At 31.5% G+C, this 25,737-nt stretch overlaps 2 protein-coding genes across 2 annotated transcripts in view; one reads left to right on the top strand and one right to left on the bottom strand.

The window, feature by feature from the left end:
- LOC127704403 (Bardet-Biedl syndrome 2 protein homolog) overlaps nt 1–15,895 on the bottom strand; it is a 28,309-nt gene extending 12,414 nt beyond the window's left edge. The window contains exons 1-13 of the mRNA XM_052208444.1: nt 15,835–15,895; nt 14,200–14,335; nt 10,500–10,712; nt 8,831–8,956; nt 8,090–8,152; nt 5,713–5,790; nt 5,244–5,348; nt 4,855–4,941; nt 4,012–4,089; nt 3,638–3,695; nt 2,081–2,178; nt 1,195–1,356; nt 534–590 (exon numbers count right to left, since the gene is read on the bottom strand). Of these exons, the coding sequence (XP_052064404.1) occupies nt 534–590; nt 1,195–1,356; nt 2,081–2,178; nt 3,638–3,695; nt 4,012–4,089; nt 4,855–4,941; nt 5,244–5,348; nt 5,713–5,790; nt 8,090–8,152; nt 8,831–8,956; nt 10,500–10,712; nt 14,200–14,316 (1,242 nt within the window). The 5' untranslated portion in view covers nt 14,317–14,335; nt 15,835–15,895. The remainder of the gene's footprint in view (nt 1–533; nt 591–1,194; nt 1,357–2,080; nt 2,179–3,637; nt 3,696–4,011; nt 4,090–4,854; nt 4,942–5,243; nt 5,349–5,712; nt 5,791–8,089; nt 8,153–8,830; nt 8,957–10,499; nt 10,713–14,199; nt 14,336–15,834) is intronic.
- A 197-nt stretch (nt 15,896–16,092) lies between these two features.
- Nucleotides 16,093–25,737, top strand: part of LOC127706494 (uncharacterized protein KIAA2013 homolog) — a 29,656-nt gene continuing 20,011 nt past the window's right edge. The window contains exons 1-3 of the mRNA XM_052211145.1: nt 16,093–16,279; nt 19,419–19,519; nt 20,028–20,150. Of these exons, the coding sequence (XP_052067105.1) occupies nt 16,149–16,279; nt 19,419–19,519; nt 20,028–20,150 (355 nt within the window). The 5' untranslated portion in view covers nt 16,093–16,148. The remainder of the gene's footprint in view (nt 16,280–19,418; nt 19,520–20,027; nt 20,151–25,737) is intronic.

Here is a 25,737-nt window from a genome sequence, read left to right as displayed (position 1 = left end):
TTCATTTAATATACACACAAGGGCCATACAGAAAAAAAAAACATGAGTATTGAAAGGGACTTTCTACAAAGTGTATGAATTAAGAGTGATTTGAAGCATATTTTAATGGGACAGCAATCCAAACATTGAATAGCATTAAAAAATCTACAATACAATCTGAATGGTTTGCTTCCTAGAAAGTGAATGAGACATAATAATTATTTTTCAAAATGACTGTCTTAAGCCAATAATAGTTTAAGTGTATAACATAGCACTTGAACTGTGTTCTCTGCCCAAACAATGTACTTGTTTTGCTGTTTGGCTAATTTATTTTCATTCCTTTATATGAATTTCCACAGATAGCTCATAAGAATGTGATTATGCTGATCCCTTTATTAAGAAATTTTTACAAAACAAAATATGTTCATAATTTCACATTTGAAATAATTCTAGCTGGCCAATAAACAAATTAAAAATTAGTACACTGTAATTAAATCATTCAAATTTAAATCCGATAATTATACTTTTTTCTATCAATATGAAAACAAACTTACAGGTTTCCCTTCTTCTCCAGGATTGACTGTTAATGTTGTCTGTAACTGTGTTGATGCCTGTGGGGTTAAAAGTTAATGCAATGTATGATAGATTTCTATGAAGATTTCATCAGTTCTCTATGCAATTCATTTTAGTGTGTCTCCTAAAGTGTCTACATATTTGTACATCCCTGTTTTTCAAATGTTTGGGTTTGAGCATTTCTGATGAAGGTAAATCCAGAGAAGTGCTACTGACACACAAAATTTATGATTTTTTTTTTTATTTATTGATTATTCCAAAATAGCTTTCTTTAGACAAAATTAAGGCTTTGGTTAATATCATAGAGTAGTACTTAAAACTTGGTACTAGGATCTGTATTGATTTTGTAGTATGGCATAAGCTCTTTAATTTCTAGATGACAACAGAAATTCAGTACTGCACATTTGAGTTATGGTTATTGGCTAGTATTTCTAGGCTTTGATGTTTAGAGCATATCCGACTAAAATCCTTTTATCTTAATAATTTTTCACAACCTTAGTTTTAAGTACATTAAAAAAATTAATAATTTTCAATCCCAATGTGTAATTTGTAAATGGGAAAAAGGAACATCCTTATTTACCTTTTGTAACATTTTCAAAACATGTGTTTACACATAGGTACAGTTACTAAGAACCAACTTACTGGAATAACTCCCATAGCTTGTTGATCTAACTCTCCACCAGGTGGGAAAGGTTTCTCTGCTGAAAACTTATTTCCACTAGCAGCAGCTGATTGTTGCATCTGTAAGGCTAAGACACCTGCTTTTGTATTCTCATCATAATTCTTCAGCTCCATTTGTAAATTCTACAAAAATTATAAACATTCTTCAAAATACATATTCATTGTTTATCTAAGCATTTGAATCATATAGTTAGTAAATATATTTTTACAAAGCTTAATATTTAAACTGATGTTATTCATATAAATAAACTTTGAAAAATTTGATTACTGTTCTATCTGTATGATAATTAACAAAAATTAAAGTTTGTATAGGATTGTTAGATACTTTCTGCTTTGTTTGTATGTTTTTGGTGTTTAACACCACTTTCAGCGACCTAGCTATCATCACAGCCAGTTTTTATTGGTTGATGAAGCAATAGTAACTAGAAAGAACCATGACCTTCAAAAGGAAAGCTGGAAATCCTTGTCAAAGAGAGGCGAAAGATACCAAAGGGACATTCAAATTCATAAGTAGAAAAGAAACTGACAAAGCCATGTCAAAAAAAAAAAGACCAACAGACAAACAACAGTACATAAAACTAAAGACTGAGCAACACGAACCCCACCAAAAACTGAGGGTGATCTCAGGTGCTCTGGAAGGGTAAGCAGATCCTGCTCTACATGTGGCACTCATCAAGTTAGATTTAAGTCAAACACAACTGGTCACAATCCGAGTTCAAACTCACAATCTCAGAGTTGACAGGTTAGTGCTGATGGAAAGTTAACCATGACCTCATGTTACAAGAAACCTATAACAATAGTATCATGAAAAAGATGAATGAAATCATAAAAAAATCATAATTCTGACCTGTTTTCTAAGACTTAGTTCTCTAATAGTATCCTGCTCTAAGTTGGCATCCATCAGATTTCCTCTCATTTCTGCTGGAGCTGGATTGTATGCTTTTACTATAATAAATGAAAATTAAGTTAGAAAACATTCACATCTAAAAAAAAATTCCGAAAATATATCAATGAATTTTATTTTTCTCTTGCTTCCTTTTCATGCTTAAGATACCCTTTATCTTTCTTTTTTTTAAATACACTTAGATTTTAAATATGTCATCTGACATCAAATATGAATTTTGTGATTTTTTAGAAAACAAGCTACTGCTTGTAGTGTATGCCCTTATGTTTTACAGTTAGGGTTTTTTGCTTGTGAGATAGCTGTCTATATATTCTTATTTTTATATTTTCTGTGGATTCATTATAATTCATGGATTTCATTGGTACAGGTGAACCATGAACTTAAACGTTCAACAAATTACAAATTTTCTATGGGCTTGTATGCAGACTTTGGCAAAACCATGAAATCAAATATCCATGAAATGCAAGTTTTCATCAATCAATGAAATTCGGTACCAATGAAAATAAACAAGTGAAACTGTGAGCTACTGCTCACTGATGATACCCCCGCCCAAATATTTCGGTAAACAGAAAGTTGTTGAGTGATGAATTTGAAAACGCATCACACGGTATAGCTGACTGATATAAACCCTGAAACCCAATTTCAGAAATCCTTGTAATGTAGTTCCCAAGATAAATGTGACGAAAATTTTCAACTACTTGGATGTCATGTGTAAAATGATGTAAGTGTTCAGTAAACAGGAAGTTGTTGAGTGATGAATCTGTAAACGCATCACACGGTATAGCTGACTCATATAAATGTATGTATTTAAATATTTAGGGAACTATATTATTACATGTCTAGATGTTAGACGAAATGTAAATTAATGTATGTAATAACAATGATAATTGTAATGATTTTATGGCTCTGGTACTGCCTGGAATTAAATGTATGTGATTTATATAGAATGGAGATAATAATATGTCTGAACTATTTAATGTTTCATTTCAATGTATAAAAAAAATGTTTTTCTGTTACAAATCATGTTTTGTTTTATGTGTACATGTCATGCTGCCCATCGAGGGCCCTTGATTGGAATAATAAATATTCTTATTCTTATTCTTCTTATAAACCCTGAAACCAAATTTCAGAAATCCTTGTAATGTAGTCCCTGAGAAAAATGTGAAGAAAAATATTCATGGGACGGACGGACTGACGGATGGATGGATGGACAGACAGAGGTAAAACAGTATATCCCCATTTTTTTAAAGCGCGGGTATAATGAATCCACAGTGTACTAGTATTTGTAGCACAAGATACTGGTTGATCAAAAGACACATATCAAAAATAATTTGAATCAAAGCATAGTTTCAGGTAGATATATTAAAGGACAGAAATCAGTCACTTTCAAATTAGAAATATTCATTTGTATCACTGAAAAACGTGTTCTTTTATGGTTGAGAATATTATATTACATCACAAGTTTCCTCATTTAAAAAATAAATCTAAATCCTGACTTACTCTCTCCTTCAGTAGAAACACACAACAACTGCTGAGTTCCATCAAGTCTGTAATCAGCCTGAAAGCAGATATTTGTTTCATTGAAGTTCCAATCAATCTAATAATCAGGAGTATGATATACATGATTAGCAATCAATTTTAATTTGTTTATCATATTTTGCAAGACAGTAGAAAAATACACATAACAAAGATAATTTTAATTTAGTGAATGAACACTTTATATCTTGATATATTGTGTCAGTACCTATCTTTTGTTGGTCTTAAGATGTGTTTTTGGTTTTTGTGTATTCTGATTGATGTATCACATCTCCCTTTCTTCAAATCAAATCAAAAGAATATAATAATACTTTTACATATCTTTAATTTTCACAAACCTGTACAATACCAGCAACAGCAGATGCAAAATTGTCTTTGAATATAACTTCACCAGTTCTGTCACTTCTGGCATCAATCTGTAGAGAGAAAAAACAAAGTAAAAAATACTAGGGGGTGTTTAAGGATCCTCACTACCCATGAGGGTCTTGTATGGTCGGTAAAGTAGAAAATAATAGATAAATCTACAATCTAAAACTCTTTTAAAATGTAAAACTAGTGGCAAAGTTTAAAATAAACGAAATTCAACTATTTACATTATAACGCAGTAGTGTAAAAAATAATTTTCTAGTTTTCTGGATGTTAATTAGAAATTGCACTTACCATAGGACTAACCATTTGATAAAGCAAGCACGCAAATACATTGCTATAAAATAATCATTGGCATCTTAACCTTACAGCATTTTACTCTAACATGTCACCAAATAAGTTTCATTGAAAATACAATAGTTGGTATTTTGCTAACTTGATTTTTGTTATGCAGTTAAGTCATACATTATACTTAAACCTGTCATTAAATTCAATAACTACATGTATTAACAATTTTCGTCATATCTTTTCCAGGTGTCAAGGCAAAGGCTCTATATGTGAAAAATGTATTTAATTTCTATGACAATGTATTGAGACACATAAATTAAGTGACCAAGAAATTTTGTATCAATCTGTTCATCATGATTTTTTGGGACAATATCTGAAGATTTTGTGCAAACATTCTTTTCAATGTTGTTGAGGTAAACACAGTAGATCTCCTGTTTTACCAGTTGTCCTTAAGTATTTCTAACCATCTCTATGGGTAATAGGATAATGTATATGATTTGTTTCCTTATTTAAACATTCTTAAGTACCTTTCCATTACTCCATCCTGTTATTAACTCTGCTACACCATCAGAATCTATATCAAAACTGTGTATAGTCAGGGCTTGATTCTTAGACTGAAATATACAAAGTGAAATCTTCATACATGTGTATGTTAACATACCTAAATCCAATTCTATTATTATTTATAAATTACAATATAAAGCCAAACAAAAATTCAAAACACTTATCACTTTTTTTAAAACATTTCTTGATACAACAGAAACAAGTACTTTTAAAAGTGATCGAGAAATAGCCAATGGGAAAAAAATTGTACATTGTTTTTAAACTCGTCAATTTTTTAATGGAAATGTCAAAATTTAAGCTTCCCCTTAATTTACACTAGAATAGACAATACCATTTTGCAAAAACAACTTACCTTAATTCTCCAATATCTAGCTGATCTATCATAAACCCCTACAGTACCATTAGCCAAAGCATATCCAAACCTAGAATCCATCATTGGACACAGAGATGTAATGGCCTAAAAAAGTAGAATTATGAGATCACAGTATTATAACTCAAGAATTTCTTAAATCATAGATTTGAGAATTCAGTCATTATATTCTACTCTACGATGGCTCTATTAATATCTGAAGGCATAGATTTATCACATCTTTGATGATACAATAATTATAATCAAAAGTGCAAAACTGTTTCACTTGAGCAATTTTGACATCAACAGTTACCAATTTTTAACTAGAAATAAATTGTGAAAAAATGTTACTAGCATTTACCTTTTTGGAAGGGTATTGGTAAACAGATATATAGCCTTTACTATAACTTCACATGGACTAACATAATAGAAAATTAACCCAACATCAATATATATATGTAGGAGTAATTACCTCAGTTTCTGTCATTTCAGCAATAATCTCATCCTCTCTAAAAACTCTTATATCAAAATCTTCAGAACCAACTACAAGCTGTAAAAGAAAAATAGATAAAAATTATATCTCTATTCATTCTAAAAAAAAACGTTTTAAATAATCAAAAACTTTCAATAATAATAAAAAGATAGTTTTTAAAGGTAGATACATGTTATATTTCTACCTTATCATATGTACATATTTATATTCTGTTTTTAACAAAAAAGAATAACTTTTGTGAACATATCTTTTTCGATAATGGAATATACAATTTTATCCAAAGATTTAAATATAATTATTTTCATCATTTCCTCAATGTGGTATTTTTTGTGCAGTTGTTAATACACTGCCTTGAGAGTTAGGGGATCGTAATTTTCTTTTTGACAAGTGCAGTGTTCTCCCCAGGATTTTTGGATAGCACCAGGGTAACGCGTGTGGACTTCTTGGTGAAATATTTCATGCAATCAGTTGTGTCGCATCGCGTCGCTTAGCTCTAGTTACTGTAGTTTTTATGTCTCTTGTTTTTTTTTAATACTGTGGTACTGTGTTATGTAGACATTGATTCAGAAAATTATTGGTAAAATAGAAGTAAATCAAAAAACAGTTTGTATACTTTAATATTTTTTTTAAATAAATAAATTATGATTCATAATAAAATATTAATCTGAATTTAAAGTAATTAAATCTTTTATAAAATCCCAAATCAATAAAAATAAAATATCATTCAAAAGTGAACAAAAATGTTCTATTTAAAAAACTTTCTAGATAATGATTCTAGAAAAAAGTTGTTGTATGTGAAAGGATTCTTGTCATAAGAAGATATAAAATTAACAAGAACAATTGCAAATATTGTTTTATTATTTGAACCAGTTTCTATCTTAGATTTTAATAAAAAGAAATTTTTCATAAATTTTAGAACATTTTGCCATAGATTTCATGTAAATATTAACCTTTCTTGTCTTTGGTGATAATCAAACATAGATACAGACTTAATACTGCCCTGAAATCTAAATCTTTATTTGTCATGAAAAGGAATTCCTAAATCTATAAATTTATCTTTGGTCTATAGATCTATAAGTAACCATATTCAATGTCAACAACTAAGTCTCCCTATTTTACCCGCCTAAATGACAGGAAGTAGATATAAATAGATTTAACATGTGCTTATGGATAAAATTTGCAAGAATTAGATTACTTCTGTTATTCATTGATTATGGATATAAATATTCAGTTTTAAGGTACAGTCATGCATTTTATTTATAAAATATAATAGATTGCAATTAATTGTAAATAAAAGTGAATATTCTACGTGAACTAACTGGGTCATGTGATATGTACAGACAGATACTACAGTTTGAAACCCGACTATCATGCAATAACTATGTCATAATTAAAGATAATATTGTCCATGGTTTAATCAGAGACATATAATACTATATTATAAGAATTGGGAAATGTATAGTTGTCCATTATACGTAATGAGCCACCTTTATGATGTACACAAAATGTACCTATCGGGTCAAGACACTGTTTGTGTACAAAGTATTTACCGACTTGTCACAGGTCAGTGCTTGGGTGGAGAGTGAAGCCATAAAATAGTTATCTGTGATCATAAAGTTATGAATTCTTAAATAAAACACAAAAGAATCATGTTACAAGTGTTAATTACTGTTTTTACATCGATTAAATGCAATCAGCAAGGTTAACCTCCTAAGGTAAATCGATCACGTGGTGTAAACAATCTGTGTTGAACTGGTTTGAACTGGTCAAATTTCACCTGGAATTTTATACCGCACGGAAAAGATTTAACAAGTCGTTTAAAACTTTACCGATTTACGATTTTTTAACTGAAAATTTTAGCACCACGGATAAAAATTATACATCGCGGTAAGAACGATACCACCGCGGTAAAAAATTATACATCGCGGGCCCGCGGTCCTTTAAGGGCCTGGGGAGAACACTGAAGTGAAATATCATCAATGAAAAGACCTGGGCAAGTAAAGGCTAGTCAATACATTTTAAACCCTAATTTTATGCTATTTTAACCATATTTAATAAAAAAAAAAAAGCACTGACAACATCATTTCAAAATCTCATATATTTCAAATCTAAAACACATTTAATCATTAAAAGGAATAGAACATATGAAAACTTTCATAAAACTTTCCAGCACTTTTATCGTTCTCAGACATCAACAATTAAAAAAACTGGATTTGGTGTTTCGAGCACAAATTTTGTACTCAGACTACAGAGTAAATTTTATAACAGAGAGCCATGGTGATGGAATTATGACTTTCATGTAATATTTCCATCTTTAAACCTGTGTTTAAGACAGATAGATATTTTTTAATATTACCTGATTTTGTCCTTGTGCATTAAAATCCACCAAAGCAAGGGAACATACATTGTCTCCAGTTACCTGTCAATAAAGTATGCATAAATATAGATTACTAATATTACATGCAAAACATAACTTACAGCAAGTCACTCCTTTAATCTTAATTGAAATGCACTATAATTTCAATGTCAATTCAAATAAAAAATACCACCTCCCACCCCTTTACCACATAATTTTTTGGTTTGTTTAAATCATCAATGAAAGTCAAGAAAATAAGATTTTTTTAAATTGGTCTTTTGTCCATTACTATGATTGATCAAGGAACAAACAATCATTCCTCGATTATTTGTAGTTAACTATAGAGTGTATAAACAGATTATTAGTCTCAGAAATGCATGATGTACTATAGTGCTTAACATATCTCCTTTAAGAAGCAATTTCCAAATTTTGTTTTATATTTCTAAAGACAAAATAATATAGAAAGAACCAAGTCTCTTTAAGTATCTTATTCAATACTGTAAACCAACTTATTTTCATAACGATGCCATAATTTCCTAACTTTGTTGGTGTATTCTTATAAGAGAAAATACTTTTTGTAATATACACAAATTTTTTTCTTCGTGAAAAAAAATGCTCACAAAATTAAGTTGATTTTCAATATATTGTAGTGGATAAATATAAGCCTTAATGTAAGCCAGATGTTTTGAAAATGTTTCATAGTTTTACTAATAATAGTCTGTTGTCAATGAATCTACTCACTGTCCAAAATATATCATTTCCATCCTGGTTATATCCTTGTAGTGAACAATTACCACCAATCAATACCATTGGTTCTATAATGGTTCCTAACTTTCCTATAACAATACAGTTGGCCCCATCTGCACACTAGAAAAATATTTTGAAGATGAATGCTTAGTACATAATTATACATATGTGTTACAATATTTTATATTCATTTATATTAAAAGTGTTGTGAAAATAATTTTGTGTGTTTCTGATAGAAAGCATATTCCTTGAACTGTTTCTCTTCATTCTTATCATCATGATCATGATAATTTCTTATCTTAAATTAGAATTGAATGCTTCTTTTTGTAGTTTTATGGGGCTGTTAAAGCATTGAATGAAGTGAAGAAGTGCTTTGTATTACAATGTGTGAACAGTCAATAAAGGAGTTGGTTCACTAACTCATAATTTTGGCATAGAAAATCTGCAATGATATTGTGAAAATTTGATGAAAACATATGTTAAAATGTCAAATTATTTTAGGCAAAGAAGATTTTAACCAATTGCATCATTAGTGATGTATTTGTGACATCATAAATGAAGGTGAATTTCACGAAAAATCTAATTTTTTGCATAATATTTTTGCTGAAATATTCTTAATATACCATATTCTTTACTTTTTAACAAACATTTCAATGGGAGAGGGGTGGCTACACATATATCATGAAAAAAGGTCACAAATTTCTAGAAAAATGGACTAAAATGAAACCTATTTCTTTTTTTGGCTAACATATTTATAACATTTGAAGCAGATATACAACTGTCTTATTATACTTTTAAGAATAAAACATTTAACAAAACACACATTAGATTAACTCAAACAATTGAAGTTTAAAACATACACCTTTACAGGGCTGTTTTTTGGGGGTAACTGGCTCTACTTCTTAACAACAAAAAATTACTATGAACAAAAAAGCAATCAATTCTTATAATTACAATTTAAATTCTTAAACCATGACATAATGAGTTAAATCAAGCTTTTAATTTGTTTTGTTTTAAATATTCCTATGCAATGTTGAAACATTGTCATGGAGAGAACATGTATGTATTCATGGATGTTGCATTTTATTGAAACATAATTATTACTTTAGTACACAACATGATTGTTTTTTACCAATCAAAATGATGGAAGCTTATAAAACATATACGTAATGTGATTAGTTATTGATGCAGGCATTTTTTGTATTATGATAATCTGGTAAAATAACAAATGACTTTATAATGAAGCTGTGTAAACGAAATTTCTCTGGTAATGAAATATAGTTTAAGTAATAGAATTTTACATTAAAACATAAGACATTTATAAATAAAATGACACAATTATCACTATTTTGGTGTATTTTTCCTTTGATCCTTTTTTGTGATAATTTTTCATATCATGTTACTTGCATGTGATAGAAAATTATCACTAGTATCTAAGGCCAACTTGCAAAAGCGTATTTTTTCTCAGTTGAGAGAAAGAGAATGTATGACGTCATGAGCCTACATCATTGACGTTGCATAGGAAAACAGAAATTAACAGATTATCAATGGTCTTTCAAGCTCGAGGTTATCGGCCTTCAATGAGATTGTAGCTGAGAAACATCCTCTCGTTTGAAAAACCAAAGATAATCTATAAGTATATAATAGTTGATATATAACTCACATCCTTATAAAACAAATCACTATTATTATTGACATCATAAGCCAGTATATTTGTTTGTGTTCCTATAGCCAGTATATCATTCTTTCCATTTAGTGATCCAGCACACACTGATGATACTTGTTGATTTATATTTAATAAATTGATATCTTGGTCTTTTGTGGTGTCCACTCTTCCTCCACGCTGACCTCTTGTGTGTGGACTGTGAATCAATACCTGAAAAAATATTTATGTCTTACATCATTTAACAATATTTCAATCACTTTTATTAAAACTGTTAACTTAACTAACTAGAAGCTCTAAAGAGCCTGTATCGTTCACTTAGGTCTAAGTGCATAATCAACAATGGACTCTCTCCAACATTGTAGACTAGAATAGAATTTATGTCAAAAATTTCTTTTTTGTTGATCTTGTATTTGCAGCTTTTGCTGATCATTTTGTCTGTTTAGTTTCTCTCTATCTTCTTTAAGTTGCTCAAAACACAAAAGAGGGTAAAAAATAAATCATCATTTAAGGGCATTCACTCCTATGAAGAGTGACAGTCTACTTACTATATCGGCAACATTTGACTTGTTAGTGGATCTTGCCTTGCTGATCACTTTTGTTATTTAAAATTTCGATTTAACAATTATGGTTATTAAGATATATGGCAAAAACACAAAAAAATGGTAAAAATCATCATCAAAGGGCAATAACTCTAATTTGGAGTCTACTGACGATTTCAACCTTGCATACTTATTTGTAGATCTTTTCTTGCTGATCATTATTGCAACTTATATCTCTATCTATTATAGTTTTCAAGATAAAAAAACAAAAATTAAAAAAAATTGGTAAAATTTGTCATTTAAGAGCAATAACTCCTATAAGTTGCCTGATGGCTTTGATGTCAATAAACAATTGGTAGAGCTCAACATTCTGAACATTTTTGCCCTGTCAGATTTTCAATATTTATAACAGTTTTCAGAATAATAGACAAAACTTGCAGTTTACCCCTATGTTCTATTTTTAGCCATGTCGGCCATCTTTGTTGGCAGGCAGGGTCATCGGACACATTTTTCAAACTAGATACCCAAATGATGATTGTGGCCAAGTTCGGTTAAATTTGGTCCAGTAGTTTCAGAGGAGAAGATTTTTGTAAAAGTAAACGGACGACGACGGATGACAGACACCAAGTGATGGGAAAAGCTCAATTGGCCCGTTGGGACAGGTGAGCCAAAAACTGGTAACCCTTTAAAGAAACACATGCTGTTACTTTGTGTTTTTTTATTTGTGTTGTTGGGTTGCTGTCTCATTGATGTATACCCTGAATAATCCCATATCTTTTTTTATTCATATTGAATACTTGTTGATCTCAAATTTTGCTGTTACAATCCTTAATTCTTTGTGACATGTTTAAGGAATGTACAGTACTCGTGAAATTAAAGCTTAGCAAGCGAAAATCAATACAATATAGTTATTTGACTCTGAAGCTGTGAATGTAGACAGGCTTAATTTTTACATAAGACATTTGATGTATCAATAAAATTGAGAATGGAAATGGGGAATGTGTCAAAGAGACAACAACCTGACCATAGAACAGACAACAGCAGAAGGTCACCAACAGGTCTTCAATGCAGCGAGAAATTCCCGCACCCGGAGGCGTCCTTCAGCTGGCCCCTAAACAAATATATATACTAGTTCAGTGATAATGAACGCCATACTAAACTCCAAATTGTACACAAGAAACTAAAATCAAAAATAATACAAGACTAACAAAGGCTAGAGGCTCCTGACTTGGGACAGGCGCAAAAATGCGGCGGGGTTAAACATGTTTATGAGATCTCAACCCTCCCCCTATACCTCTAGCCAATGTAGAAAAGTAAACGCATAACAATACGCACATTAAAATTCAGTTCAAGAGAAGTCCGAGTCTGATGTCAGAAGATGTAACCAAAGAAAATAAACAAAATGACAATAATACATAAATAACAACAGACTACTAGCAGTTAACTGACATGCCAGCTCCAGACTTCAATTAAACTGATTGAAAGATTATGTCTTCATCATATGAATATCAGGCACAATCCTTCCCGTTAGGGGTTTAGTATCATACCATCATAACATATATGAGAAGAACATAACCCGTGTCATGCCAACAACTGGTTTTTAAATAAATGTGTTTAGTGCCGATGCAAAGACCCTATAAGTGAATCAATATTAACGCCAAAATATGCAATTTTTAATGACCTGACAACAGTATCGTAACTATATCCCTTCTTAATAAGTCTATTTAAAGGTTTTGTTAGCTTCAGAGGTGATACTGACATTTTTGTGCTTTATAAAGAATATTTCCATAAAAAATTGGATGTGAAATACCTGAACGTATAAGAAGTCTGCATGTTGAGCTATATTTACGAATGATGTCCTTATACCGATGATAAAATTTAGTAAATGTTTTGACTAGTTTGTGATATCGAAAACCCTGGTGTAATAATTTTTCAGTAATACATAAATTTCTCTCGTTAAAATCTAAAACATTGTTACATACACGAGCGAATCGTACAAGTTGAGATATATAAACACCGTAAGATGGTGACAAGGGAACGTCACCATCTAAAAATGGATAATTAACGATAGGAAATGAAAAATCATCTCTTTTATCATATATTTTAGTATTAAGCTTTCCATTAATGATATAGATATCAAGATCGAGGAAATACCCATTTGTACAAAATGTTTGTTTCTTAAGCTATTTCAGCTACTTTGCATTAGCTATACATGTATCAAGTTAGTCAGTTTTTTCTTGTTGTTTTTTTTTTTTTGGGGGGGGGGGGGGGGGGGCGGAAGCCAAGAGTACCTGTAGAAAACCATTCACAAAAAAGGACAAAATCTATCCAATGTAAAGTCAAACAACCATGGGCACCTTACCTATTTTACCATTTTCAAAATTATAGACATTTGATATAAACACTTCAGTATGTATATAAATATGCTTGTTTAAGTCAGGAACCATGTAGACAGTGGTGGTCTTTGGTTATATCATAGTGTTTTTGTGAATTTGGTGTTGACAGCAGATCTTTGGTTAGTTTGGTAGGCTCTGTTTAAGGTGGTACTAAACACCTTGACTAAAATTAATTTGGCTTGTTTAATTATCATAAAATTTTGACAAAATATTTACTTTGACCCTTTGACAAAAATATAAAAATTTCTTAATAAAAAACTTGAACCACATACTTTATTGGAAAAATTTCATTGGATATATAGCAGTTTGACAAACACTAATTTTGATCATTGAGAAGCTTAATATTTCATTAACAATAGATCGCGATTAAAACATTTAACGTTCAGCTGATTTTTACAGAGTTATCTCCGGGGTCAGTCCCTGTAGTGTTATGTCATGTATGTACCACCTTAATTTAATTTTGGCAATTGACAGATTGGAACTTCTCTTGTTGAAGAATATATTTACTAAATGTCTTTTCTGGAATTTTTGTATTGTTGAGTTGGCATATTTACACAATATACCTTTGAAGGTATTCAATATCTATATATATACAGTGTATATATATTACATGTTAATCTTCTACAAGACAGCTAACAAGAACACTGTCATTGGCATATACACCAACAATCATTGTACATTGTATATATTAAGTATCTTCATTGTATCTTGATCACTTCTCCAATAGAACCTCTCTTGTTTTGTAAGATAGACAAGACTCACCTTTCCTGCTGTGGTAGCACATGTTAATGCTGGGTGTTTACCATCGTATTTACCAACGGTTACCATCCGTGGATTCACCTTGTGGTGAATTTTTAAATTAAATATTGGCACCAACATGATAAATTTTCATTGGTTGCTGCAAAAAAAAAAAAGGAAGATATTAGTTACTGTTTTGTATATCAAAATAGTGCAATCATTATTAGATCTTTTGATAAATTTTAATAAATAAGCAGGTACAGCAGTATATGTTTTACCTGAGGCAGCTTTAATGCTTTCTATATTGTATTATTTTGTAAAGTACTGAATTGTTGAAGGGAGACCTGTAATTGTTCTCGTCTTTGCTCTTTGGTCAGATGTTCTATTGATAGTTATCTCATCATCGCTCATTCAGGCCATCATCCTCAACTCCTAATTTTGTTTATTTTTTTGTTTCTCAATCTCTCATACAATGGCATTACCTTTCGTGTGTTGCGTCTACATATAAATTGGAACACTTTATAGTGACTGAAAAAGGTGAACAAATCCACAGTCTTCAGAATCAGAAAATGAAGAAGACACATAGAAACAGTACCAGATCATTTGACATTGCAGCAAATAAAAGAAAACTCATGTTGGAATAGTTCCAGTTCAAGGTACAAAATGGAAAAAAAAATATTGTGAAACACACATAAACACAATAGTTTATAATTAATAAAGATATCATAATGACTTTACATGGTTATTTCCGTCATGTCTGTAATGGCCTGGTTATTGGTTTCTTGGCCTATACAGCAAGTCTTGAACCAATAATAAGGCCAATACAGAAATAATCACTTAATAATATCATAGTGTAGAATACACGACATTCAAATTTTGATTTTATGAATGAAATACCCCTTTTGACTGTCTTCATGCTTAACCACAGGCCCATCAACCCAGGCTTGTAAAATTGCTGACGGGCCTGTAAAAATCAGGTCTACAGTCTTCATGATAAACTTTACAGGACGGAGCTCAATTTTTTGTAAATTTTAGTTAGACTCTGTTGGCCTGTAGAGATGATTTTTACAGACCCAAGAGTAATTTTACAAGCCTGGGCTGCTGGGCCTGTGGCAACAAATTCATGTATAATTTTGTAAAAGAAAACAAATCTGTATCGTTGGCGCTTAATTTCAAGTGGGTACCAATATAAGTCTGTCATCATAAATTCATATCTGTAACATGTTAAGCAGGACTGCTCTTCTCTTTACTTTTTCAATTTGTGAAATTTGTTGTGGATCCCTGAATGGTTACGCAGTATCCAGTACTCTTAATTTTGGTCGGACTAGAGTAGAGCTTTGACAGCATGAGCTTTGACTGTGTGAGCTTTAACTTTAGGTGAGGCTATGTTAAGGTTTCAGCTAATAAATCGAAGAGACTGATTTGCTTTTGATCATGTAATCGATATTTTTACCCCATTTTAACATGTTTAAGTTTGATTGAAGCAATGAAGGGTTGGGCCTAAATATTTTGCAGAAATCAACTTTTTGATTTTCTTTAAATACATTTTGGACATAGATGATTGATGACACATATGTGTTGACAATTCTACATTTACATAAGATGCAATCAGAAATTTAAGAATTAAATTGCTAAATTAGTTTCATAATAACAAACTACCAGAAATAAATAAATTCTTGCAGAACTTTTGTATCGAATGAAAACATTCGCATACCGGAAGTGGAGCAGAGGTAAAGTTTTATTTCGATCTCGATATGTAATGGAAGTTTAAAGATAAAAACCCAACATGATATTTACTTCATTCAATATAGTTTGGTATAATGAAATCAAATGAATACAAAAATCTATTTTTCCTTCTTTTTTTTATAAACATTCTGCCCGATCAGGATCTGACATTTTCAAAAACAAATCCGGACCGGATACTATGTTGACATGGGATATTGGATGTGGCAATACAAAATTTTCTACATAGCATGATAAGGCATGGTCTGATTTTCATGAGAAGAGTTATTTGTTGTAAAGTACCAGTGATATTCAGAGTTCGTCAGATGTGGGTGAAAGGTTTTGCAGTGAATTCACTAAATAGGCTTAATTCTTTAAGCAGGTAAAACATGATACAGAAACATTCAAACAAGTTTGGTGTTATGACTCAGATGTAATTCAAGCTGTCTTAAGATATACACCAAGGGAGTCTTATGGTTAGGGGTCGTCCATAATTGTCAACCATTTTTCAAAGTGTACAAAGCACACGCTCATGACACGAATTATAGTTATCTCGTACCATTGTAAACTCGTACCAATGTCAACTCGTACCATTAAAAAAATACTCGTACCAATGCAAACTCGTACCACTGCTAAATCGTACCACGGTAAATTCATACCATTGTAAACTCGTACCAACTTATTTAAATGTATTGAAATGGTGTTTAATGATGAATATATACTTTAATTTCACTCAATACCTCTTAAGTCTGTAAAATGTATATAATTTGAAATTACAATGACCAATTTGTAGCTAATTTTCCTTTCCTTGTCTAATTGGATAGAGAAAACCGTGGTAGAATGGCTCTGTTGTCTCCCTTGAATAGACTCTTTTTTAAACTTTTACTGGCTGTGTTTGGATATACGCCTAAGGCAGCCTATGGTTACCCATAGGTATCTTTGGGTACCCATGGTTTGATATTTTGATATATAGAATATCAAACCAAAGGTACCTATGGATAACCATAGGCCACCTCTGGCGTATATCCAAACACAGCCATAGACAACTATTTGATTTAATTTTTTAAAATCATTCCAAATCCGTAACATTGAATAGATTTGGGTATTTTTCTATTGTTTCTAAAAGGAATTTTATTTAATGAAAGAATTATTTATTGTGTTTTAAAGGTATAAAATTGTTTATGACCAACAGTTAGAAAGTATGAAATTTATTTTTATACAATATTCAGCACATTTTAGCAGAATACCGACCGTGCAAGGGCTGAATAGCCAGTCAAGGTCGTTAAAAACTTCCATTTGTTGTTAGCAGAATATGTCCATGCTAATATGATTAAACAAGTTGATTAGTTAATAATCAACCAATAATCACACAATCAAAGGAATTAAGTAATTACACTGTAATTTTGTCTCAGTTTTCATTAAAATCTGGTATAAAATTCAGATATTTTAATTTTTTGTATAAAGCTTAAACAAAAATAATCATAAAACACTGATTCGTATTTTTGTCTAAGTTTTCATTAAAATCTAGTATAAAATTCAAGTAATTCAACTTTTTTTATTTAGTTTACCAAAAAAAAAATCATAAAACATTCGTATTTTTGAATATATTTTTAATGGTACGAGTTTGCAGTGGTACGAGTTCTGATTGGTACGACTTCCCAGTGGTACGAGTTTACATTGGTACGAGTTAACTTTTTTGGTACGAGTCTACGTGGTACGAGTTTACAATGGTACGAGTTAACTTGCTTCCCTCATGACACTAGGCTAGTGACAAGGGGAGAGGGGGTAAAAATACATGTATAATGCAGGGCTCACGCTACCAGGCGACTAGGGCGAAGTAGTTGCTTTCCAGTCCGTCATTTCGCTTTTCCGGACCCTCAAAAGCGAAAACAAGTCGCCCTGTTGTTTACGATACTTGCTTTCAGTCGCTTTCGTCATCAGACATTTTCAATTTTTACCAAGTTGATAAAACATCAATTTTTTATTGATTATTAAAGAAATTCAGACATAAACAATTCATTTTCTTAAGAAAAGAGGTTTAAGCATTGACTTTACAGTGTGTAGCAGGTTATTTAATAGAAAGACAACTTTTTATCACTGCATGCACTTCCGGTACCTGTTACTCAGAGAGCGTTCATCAATCTAAATTTGGGCGGCAAAATAAGTTTGTTACTTTATTTGAAAGTGATAAAAGTTGCCTCCAGTAAATGTTTAATCCATTTATTGCAGTACAAACGTCATATTCCTTTCCAAATAGCTTGTCAAACATCGTTTATTTTGTAAATTTTCTTCGTCTGCCATTAATCGTTTACTAACTACGGATCAGAACCGGACTAGCTTTGACCGAAATCCGTATTTTTACAACAATTACTACGGACGCATGAATGGAAAAGCTGACAGAAGAATATTGATCCCAAAAGGAAAAATTACACATTCCACACGCATTAACGGACTTTTGGTTAAATCTAATTGATTAATGTATATAATTCCATATAATTTATATGGATTGTTTCAAAATATTGATTAAAGTTGCTTAACTACTAATATCAATATATTATGGCCCAGCTTAAATTTGTATATCTTTTGATGAGAAACACTGAATTTCATAACATGATAAATAAGATAGTTTTTAATTGAATTGTAATTCATATTTTATAATTTCTTTACCTTTTTGACATAAAAAAAAATTCTTTTTAGTGCTAGATATTTAGTTGGTAGTTTCTAACAAGAACCTTAACTTAAACAACTTTGAATTTGAACTGTTAATTTAATTGTATACTCAGATATGAATTGAACAATATAAAAAGAACATTATTTACATATGACCCTTTATACTATATTAAAATCAAAACATTGTAGCGCAACACACGAAGGAGCACTTGAACTCTTTCAAATCTCACCACTTCTCCCTATCAGTTTCAAAAAGAGAAGTCACTTCTCCCTATGATTCTGAAGTAGTGTGAGCTCTGATAATGGTCCTTTTTGGCAAACGCTTTTTTTTTTCTAGATTCTGGAAATTTTCTTCTTTTACACAGAACTAAATTTTATTTATTATCGCAATGAAGCAAACTATCATCTGTGCATTTGATAATAATGTGAAATTGAAAGATAAAAGTAATCTATTCTAAATATATGCGAAACTGATTTTCATAATGCAACGTTAACAAGACAACAAAATAAAAAAAAATCAAGGCAAATGGATCCAGTCCAAACAGGTATTAGGGTGAACAGACCTAGGGCAACAGGTACTAGGGTGTACTGACCGGAATTCATGGCTTGCTAAACATTTTTTTGGTTTGTTTGTTGATCAAACATGAGGGTTCAACCCAGGCTCTCTTCAATTCATGAGGCTAATGCACAATGTAGATTATGGCACGACTGGGACCAACAGACACAGTGTAAGGATGAGAAAAGGGCCATTGGCACAATTCCATGGTTTTCTATCCCTCTGACACTTGTAATATCATAAATCTACATAAAATTATCTAAAAATGGTGTATAAATATGGCTTATTTTTTCAGGTCCAGGAAGATAATTGGTGGAATATTAGTGTTCCTAGTATTTCTATATTTACTTGGTTCCAGAATTCCCAGCATTGGACAAAAATCATCACCAGTTGATGGTAAAAATTATGTTTATGGCAGTGTTGTCTGTTTAGTATGAACACAATGAATATGACAAAAAATAAACAAAAAACTTTTCAGAATCAATTATATAGATATGTCAGTTTTCCACACTTTGAGAGGCTTTAAGAGTTATATTTCTTTGGTGCTGGATGAAATATTACTAAATCAGGTTGAAAATTATGAGGACTTATTTTGCAAATATTTTGACATTTTTCATACAAGTCTATAGAAAGGTCTAACTTTCATGACTTTTAAAGTCTGAACTTTTATATGGTAGTAATGTGAATAAATCAATGTGTTTTACTGCAGGTCAAAATTTTATTAATCAGCATGATTAGTGATAAATGTTAACTTGTAAAGAAAGGGAAAAAGAAAATCAATGAAAATATACTTATAATAACTAACTAAAGCTGACAAGCTATGGCAGTAGAAATATCATACATTTTATTCTATCATAAATGAAAATCTACATGATATACTGATGAAAATTAAATTTTTTTTCAGAAACGGCTTCATTATGTATAGATGACAATCTAAGGTTTCTAAGAGGTGAAGTTAAAAAATATGATGCATTTATAAATCACAACCCACAGATTGCTGGAGAGCAATTCTACCCAGCTTATGTTGGTAGGTTTACATTTATCAAATATATCGCTTACAGTTTTGGAATCATTATGTTTAAGTCAAACTAAACTGAATTGATAGAGAAGGAGTTTTCAGAATTATAATAACTGAATTAAGTAACAAATTCAGAGTACTCAAACATGTAAGAATTTAGTCTGATTTCTGTAGATCAGAACCATGGTAAAAATGTGATCTGCCCACCTGTAAAGTTTGATCAAGATGGAATCCATCACAATGCAAAGTTGAATTGGAAAATTGATAGAGAAAATGAAATTTAGTCTGAAGTGGTCATTTTAATGTTGACATGATATAAAATGTTTGAACATAAATAAAATGTTAAGTCTTGTTAAAATCTTCAGTTATTTTCCTGCTATTAAATCCAGTTACATGTACATGCATGTTCATTCATTTTGCAAAGAGTTATCCACAGCTGTTCAGTCACTTTTTGTAATTTATTGTTGTGCACTAGTAAATACATTCTCTAAACAGTCAGAGCTCTGACATAAACAAGTCAGAATAAAATGACTTCTTCAAGTCGGAAAGTGTTTTGAAATTCTGACCTGTACGCGTCAATTTTTGTTTTGCGTAGTTTTCACTTGAGTCCGTCAAACCAGAAGTTATTTTGAATTTGCCGCCGATCTACGACACATACGATCACATGGTTTTTTGCAAGAGATCACGTGTTTGAGAGTCGTTGTTTTGGAAGTGTCTCGAACGAGAAGTCATTGAATATTATATTGATTATTTACGATTTTTAGTGAAAATCTAGGTCATTGTGGGCATTTTTAGAAAGGTAATTCATATTACCTCCATATTTTCATGGGCATTTTTATATTTTTTGCCTATAAAGAAGTTCCTTGCAAGTGATTTTCTTGCTGTTTCATGAAGGCGCGCGACCGGTAAATACGGACGCGTGGTCTTTGAGATGACCTGGTGTTTGACAATTCTGACTTGTTCAGGTCAGAAAATGTTGTTATGACAATGAATTGTTATTTTCGGGAGATAACTCGTGTTGTCTTAAACAATATTAACATTATTAACCAGTCAGTGCAATTTAAAAAGTAAAATAATTGCTTCGAGCTGAACATCGTCACATGATTTTTCTATTTTTAAACTCAATGACGAATTGATTTTTTAACCTTTCTGATTCGTTTCTCCCTATGAGAAAAACGATCATTGTGAATATTGATATGATGATAATGAAACGAAAATGGGAAAAATTTTAATAAAAGAAAAAGGAAGGGAGGGGTTTAACTAAAGAACCCAAGGGTTTTTTTTATTTTTAAAGTTATAACTTGAGAACAATAAGTGATGCACATACCTGGTCTTCATTTATGATCATGGGACATGATAAAACAAATCAAATGAAATGTAGGGCAAGTCTCCAGGGATCACCCCTATCCCTGTCATTTCTCTATTCCTTTTTATACGACCGCAAAAAAATTTTGTGGTCGTATATTGGTATGACGTTGGCATCGTCGTCGTCCGGCGTCGTTGTCCGAAGACACATTGGTTTTCGCACTCTAACTTTAGTTTAAGTAAATGGATCTTTTTGAAATTTTACCATAAGGTTAAATACCACAAAAGGAAGGTTGGGATTGATTTTGGGGGTTATGGTACCAACAGTTAAGGAATAAGGGGCCAAAAAAGGGCCAAAAATAAGCATTTTCTAGTTTCCAGACAATAACTGTGGAACGGTGTATGGATCTCTCTGAAATTATACTACAAGTTTCCATACCACAAAGGGATGGTTAGGATTTGCTTTGGGGGGTTATGGCTCAAACCGTTTAGGAATTAGGGGCAAAAAAGGGGGAAAAACAAGGTTGTCCTGGTTAATGGACAAATACTTTAGTACAAAACATAATTTAAAGCAGTGTAAGGGAGATAAATCAAATACATCATTGAAATTATCTCCCTTACACTGCTTTTAAATTATGTATAAAGTAATGGTTAATGAACAATAAAGATAATTTAAAACAGTGTAAGGGAGGTAATCCAAATACAACGTTTTGGTTACTTCCCTTACACTGCTTTTAAATTATGTTTAAAGAAATGCATATTTATAAAGGAAGACCAGTAAAAATATCTGCAAATGTTGCATCTTTTTTTTTTACAAAAAAATCCATATGAAATATTTGACACTATATTTTTAATTCTATTATAAAATAGATTAAGTTAGCACTATGGTAAATTTAAATGGGTAATTATGGTTGCCAACTCCATTGGAAATTTGAATTGAGATTATGACCATATCTTGAGGGAATGAATTTTTTGGGGGTAAAAAGGGGGGGGGGGGAGGGGGGGGGGGTGATAAAAAGAAATTGTGGGGGGTCAATTTTTTCTCATCTCAGATTTCAGAAATTAAAAAAATTATTCTTCAAATATTATTTTTTTTTCAAATTTCAAATATTGAAAAATTTCAAGAAGAAATCTTTAATTGCACAGTATGGCGCATTAGATTTGTAAAATCTTTGATCACATTTATTTATTTGTTATGCCGAATCCAACAGTGTACATGTATTTTGGGTCCAGTTTTCAAATTGGTCTACATTAAGGTCCAAAGGGTCCAAAATTAAACTTTGTTTGATTTTAGCAAAAATTGAATATATGAGGTTCTTTGATATGCTGAATCTAAACATGTATTTAGATTTTTGATTTTTGGCCCAGTTTTCAAGTTGGTCCAAATTGGGGTCCAAAATTAAACTTTGTTTGATTTCAACAAAAATTGAATATATGGGGTTCCTTGATATGCTGAATCTAACCATGTATTTAGATTTTTTATTTGTGGACCCCGTTATCAAATTGGTTCATATTGAGGTCAAAAGGGTCCAAAATTAAACTTTGTTTGATTTCATCTAAAATTGAATTATTGGGGTTCTTTGATATTCCAAATCTAACCGTGTATTTAGATTTTTAATTTTGGGTCCTGTTTTTTAAATTGGTCTACATTAAGGTCCAAAGGGTCCAAAATTAAACTTAGTTTGATTTTAACAAAAATTGAATTCTTGGGGTTCTTTGATATGCTGAATCTAAACATGTATTTAGATTTTTTATTATGGGCACAGTTTTCAAGTTGGTCCAAATTAGGGTCCAAAATTAAACTTTGTTTGATTTCAACAAAAATTGAATATATGAGGTTCTTTGATATGCTGAATCTAACCATGTATTTAGATTTTTTATTTGTAGGCCACGCTATCAAATTGGTTCATATTGAGGTCAAAAGGGTCCAAAATTAAACTTTGTTTGATTTCATCAAAAATTGAATTATTGGGGTTCTTTGATATGCCAAATCTAACTGTGTTTTTAGATTTTTAATTTGGGTCCCGTTTTTTAAATTGGTCTTCATTGAGGTCCAAAGGGTCCAAAATTAAACTTAGTTTGATTTTAACAAAAATTGAATTCTTGGGGTTCTTTGATATGCTGAATCTAAACATGTGTTTAGATTTTTGATTATGGGCCCAGTTTTCAAGTTGGTCCAAGTTGGGGTCCAAAATTAAACTTTTTTTGATTTCAACAAAAATTGAATATATGGGGTTCTTTGATATGCTGAATCTAACCATGAATTTAGATTTTTTATTTGTGGGCCCGCTATCAAATTGGTTCATATTGAGGTCAAAAGGGTCCAAAATTAAACTTTGTTTGATTTCATCAAAAATTGAATCATTGGGATTCTTTGATATTCCAAATCTAACCGTGTATTTAGATTTTTAATTTTAAGATCCGTTTTTTAAATTGGTCTACATTAAGGTCCAAAGGGTTCAAAATTAAACTTTGTTTGATTTTAGCAAAAATTGAATTCTTGGGGTTATTTGATATGCTGAATCTAAACATGTGTTTAGATTTTTGATTATGGGCCCAGTTTTCAAGTTTGTCCAAGTTGGGGTCCAAAATTAAACTTTGTTTGATTTTAACAAAAATTGAATATATGGGGTTCTTTGATATGCTGAATCTAACCATGTATTTTGATTTTGGACATTGGACCATAATAGGTAAATTAAAAAAATTCAAGTTCTTAGACCACATTCTTTCTGTGTCAGAAACCTATGCTGTGTCAAATATTTAATAACAATCCAAATTCAGAGCTGTATCAAGCTTGAATGTTGTGTCCATACTTACCCCAACTGTTCAGGGTTCGACCTTTGCGGTCGTATCAAGCTGCGCCCCAGCGAAGCATTTTATTATAATGTCAAATTGATTTGAATGAAATATACCGGGCTAGTCTCCAGGTTTACTCCACCCGCTGCCATTTGCAAATGTTCTTATATTTTGTAAACGGTAGAGATCCCCACCCCTAAACCGTATATATTCTTGTATGGGACAATTTAACAAATCAAATGATATGTTGGGGAGGTCCCTGGGGGTCACCCCCTACCCCTTCTGTTTGAAAACTTGTAAACGGTCGAGATCCCCACCCCTAAACCATATATTTTCTTGAATAGGACAATAAAACAAATCAAATGAAATATAGGGGAAGTCCCTTGGGATAACCCCCACCCCCTCCTGTGTGAAAACTTGTAAACAGTCGGGATCCCCACCCCTTAACCATATATATTCTTGTAAGGATCAATAAGACAAATCAAATGAAATAAAGGTGAAGTCCCTGAGGGTCACCCTACCCCCTCATGTTTGAAAACTTGTAAACCGTCGAGATCCCCACCCCTAAACCATATACATTCTTGCACAGGACAATAAAACAAATCAAATGAAATATAGGGGAAGTCCATTGGGGTCATCCCCATCCCCCTTTTTGAAATGTTCTGGATCACCACCCCTAAAGGTAAACCATATGATATTCCTGTTCGTCATTTCAAGAAGATTTGAATGACATGCAGGGTCAAACCCTAGGCGTCATTTATGCATAACACTTTACTAGACAAAACCAATTTGTACTGGAACTTGCCCAATGTCAGGCAACCAGGGGAATGGCGAATTATGGGAGCTTTGTTTGGGAGACTTCGTAACAGCATCCTGTTACAATTATTTCTTGTTTATTTTAATCTGCTGAGAGACCACCTTAATTTACATATTATATTTATCAGTGTTTGTGCAAACAGAATTGTCTATTCAGTATTATTTTCCTCTCACATGCATCACATCTTATTAATTACATGGATATAGGAAGATGTGGTATGAGTGCCAATGAGACAACTCTCCATCCAAGTTACAATTTATAAAAGTAAACCATTATAGGTCAAGGTATGGCCTTCAACACAGAGCATTGGCTCACACCGAACAGCAAGCTATAAAGGGCCTCAAAATATTACTAGTGTAAAACCATTCAAATGGAAAAACCAACGGTCTAATCTATATAAAAAAAAAAAAAAATTTTGGCATATTTGTTTTCCTCTGAAATTACACATCTATAATTCTTACCCCAGATGCTTAGCCACATGAAGCATTTACCTCTTATTTGAGACATAGATAGTCTTTGTTTCTACAGAAGTGAGAAGAACATTGGAAGTCAGAAATTTCTGACTTATAAAAGTCTGAATGTTCTGACTTAATAAGGTCAGAAAGACTCAGAATGATCTGAAAATACTGACTTTTTTTAATGTTTAGAGTATTTTAGAATATGAATGCACTTGTCATG

Source organism: Mytilus californianus, unplaced genomic scaffold (assembly GCF_021869535.1).
Source record: "Mytilus californianus isolate M0D057914Y unplaced genomic scaffold, xbMytCali1.0.p SCAF_6, whole genome shotgun sequence".
NCBI lineage: Eukaryota > Metazoa > Mollusca > Bivalvia > Mytilida > Mytilidae > Mytilus > Mytilus californianus.
Note: the sequence above shows the minus strand (reverse complement) of the source record. Positions and strands in the feature narration are given on the sequence as shown.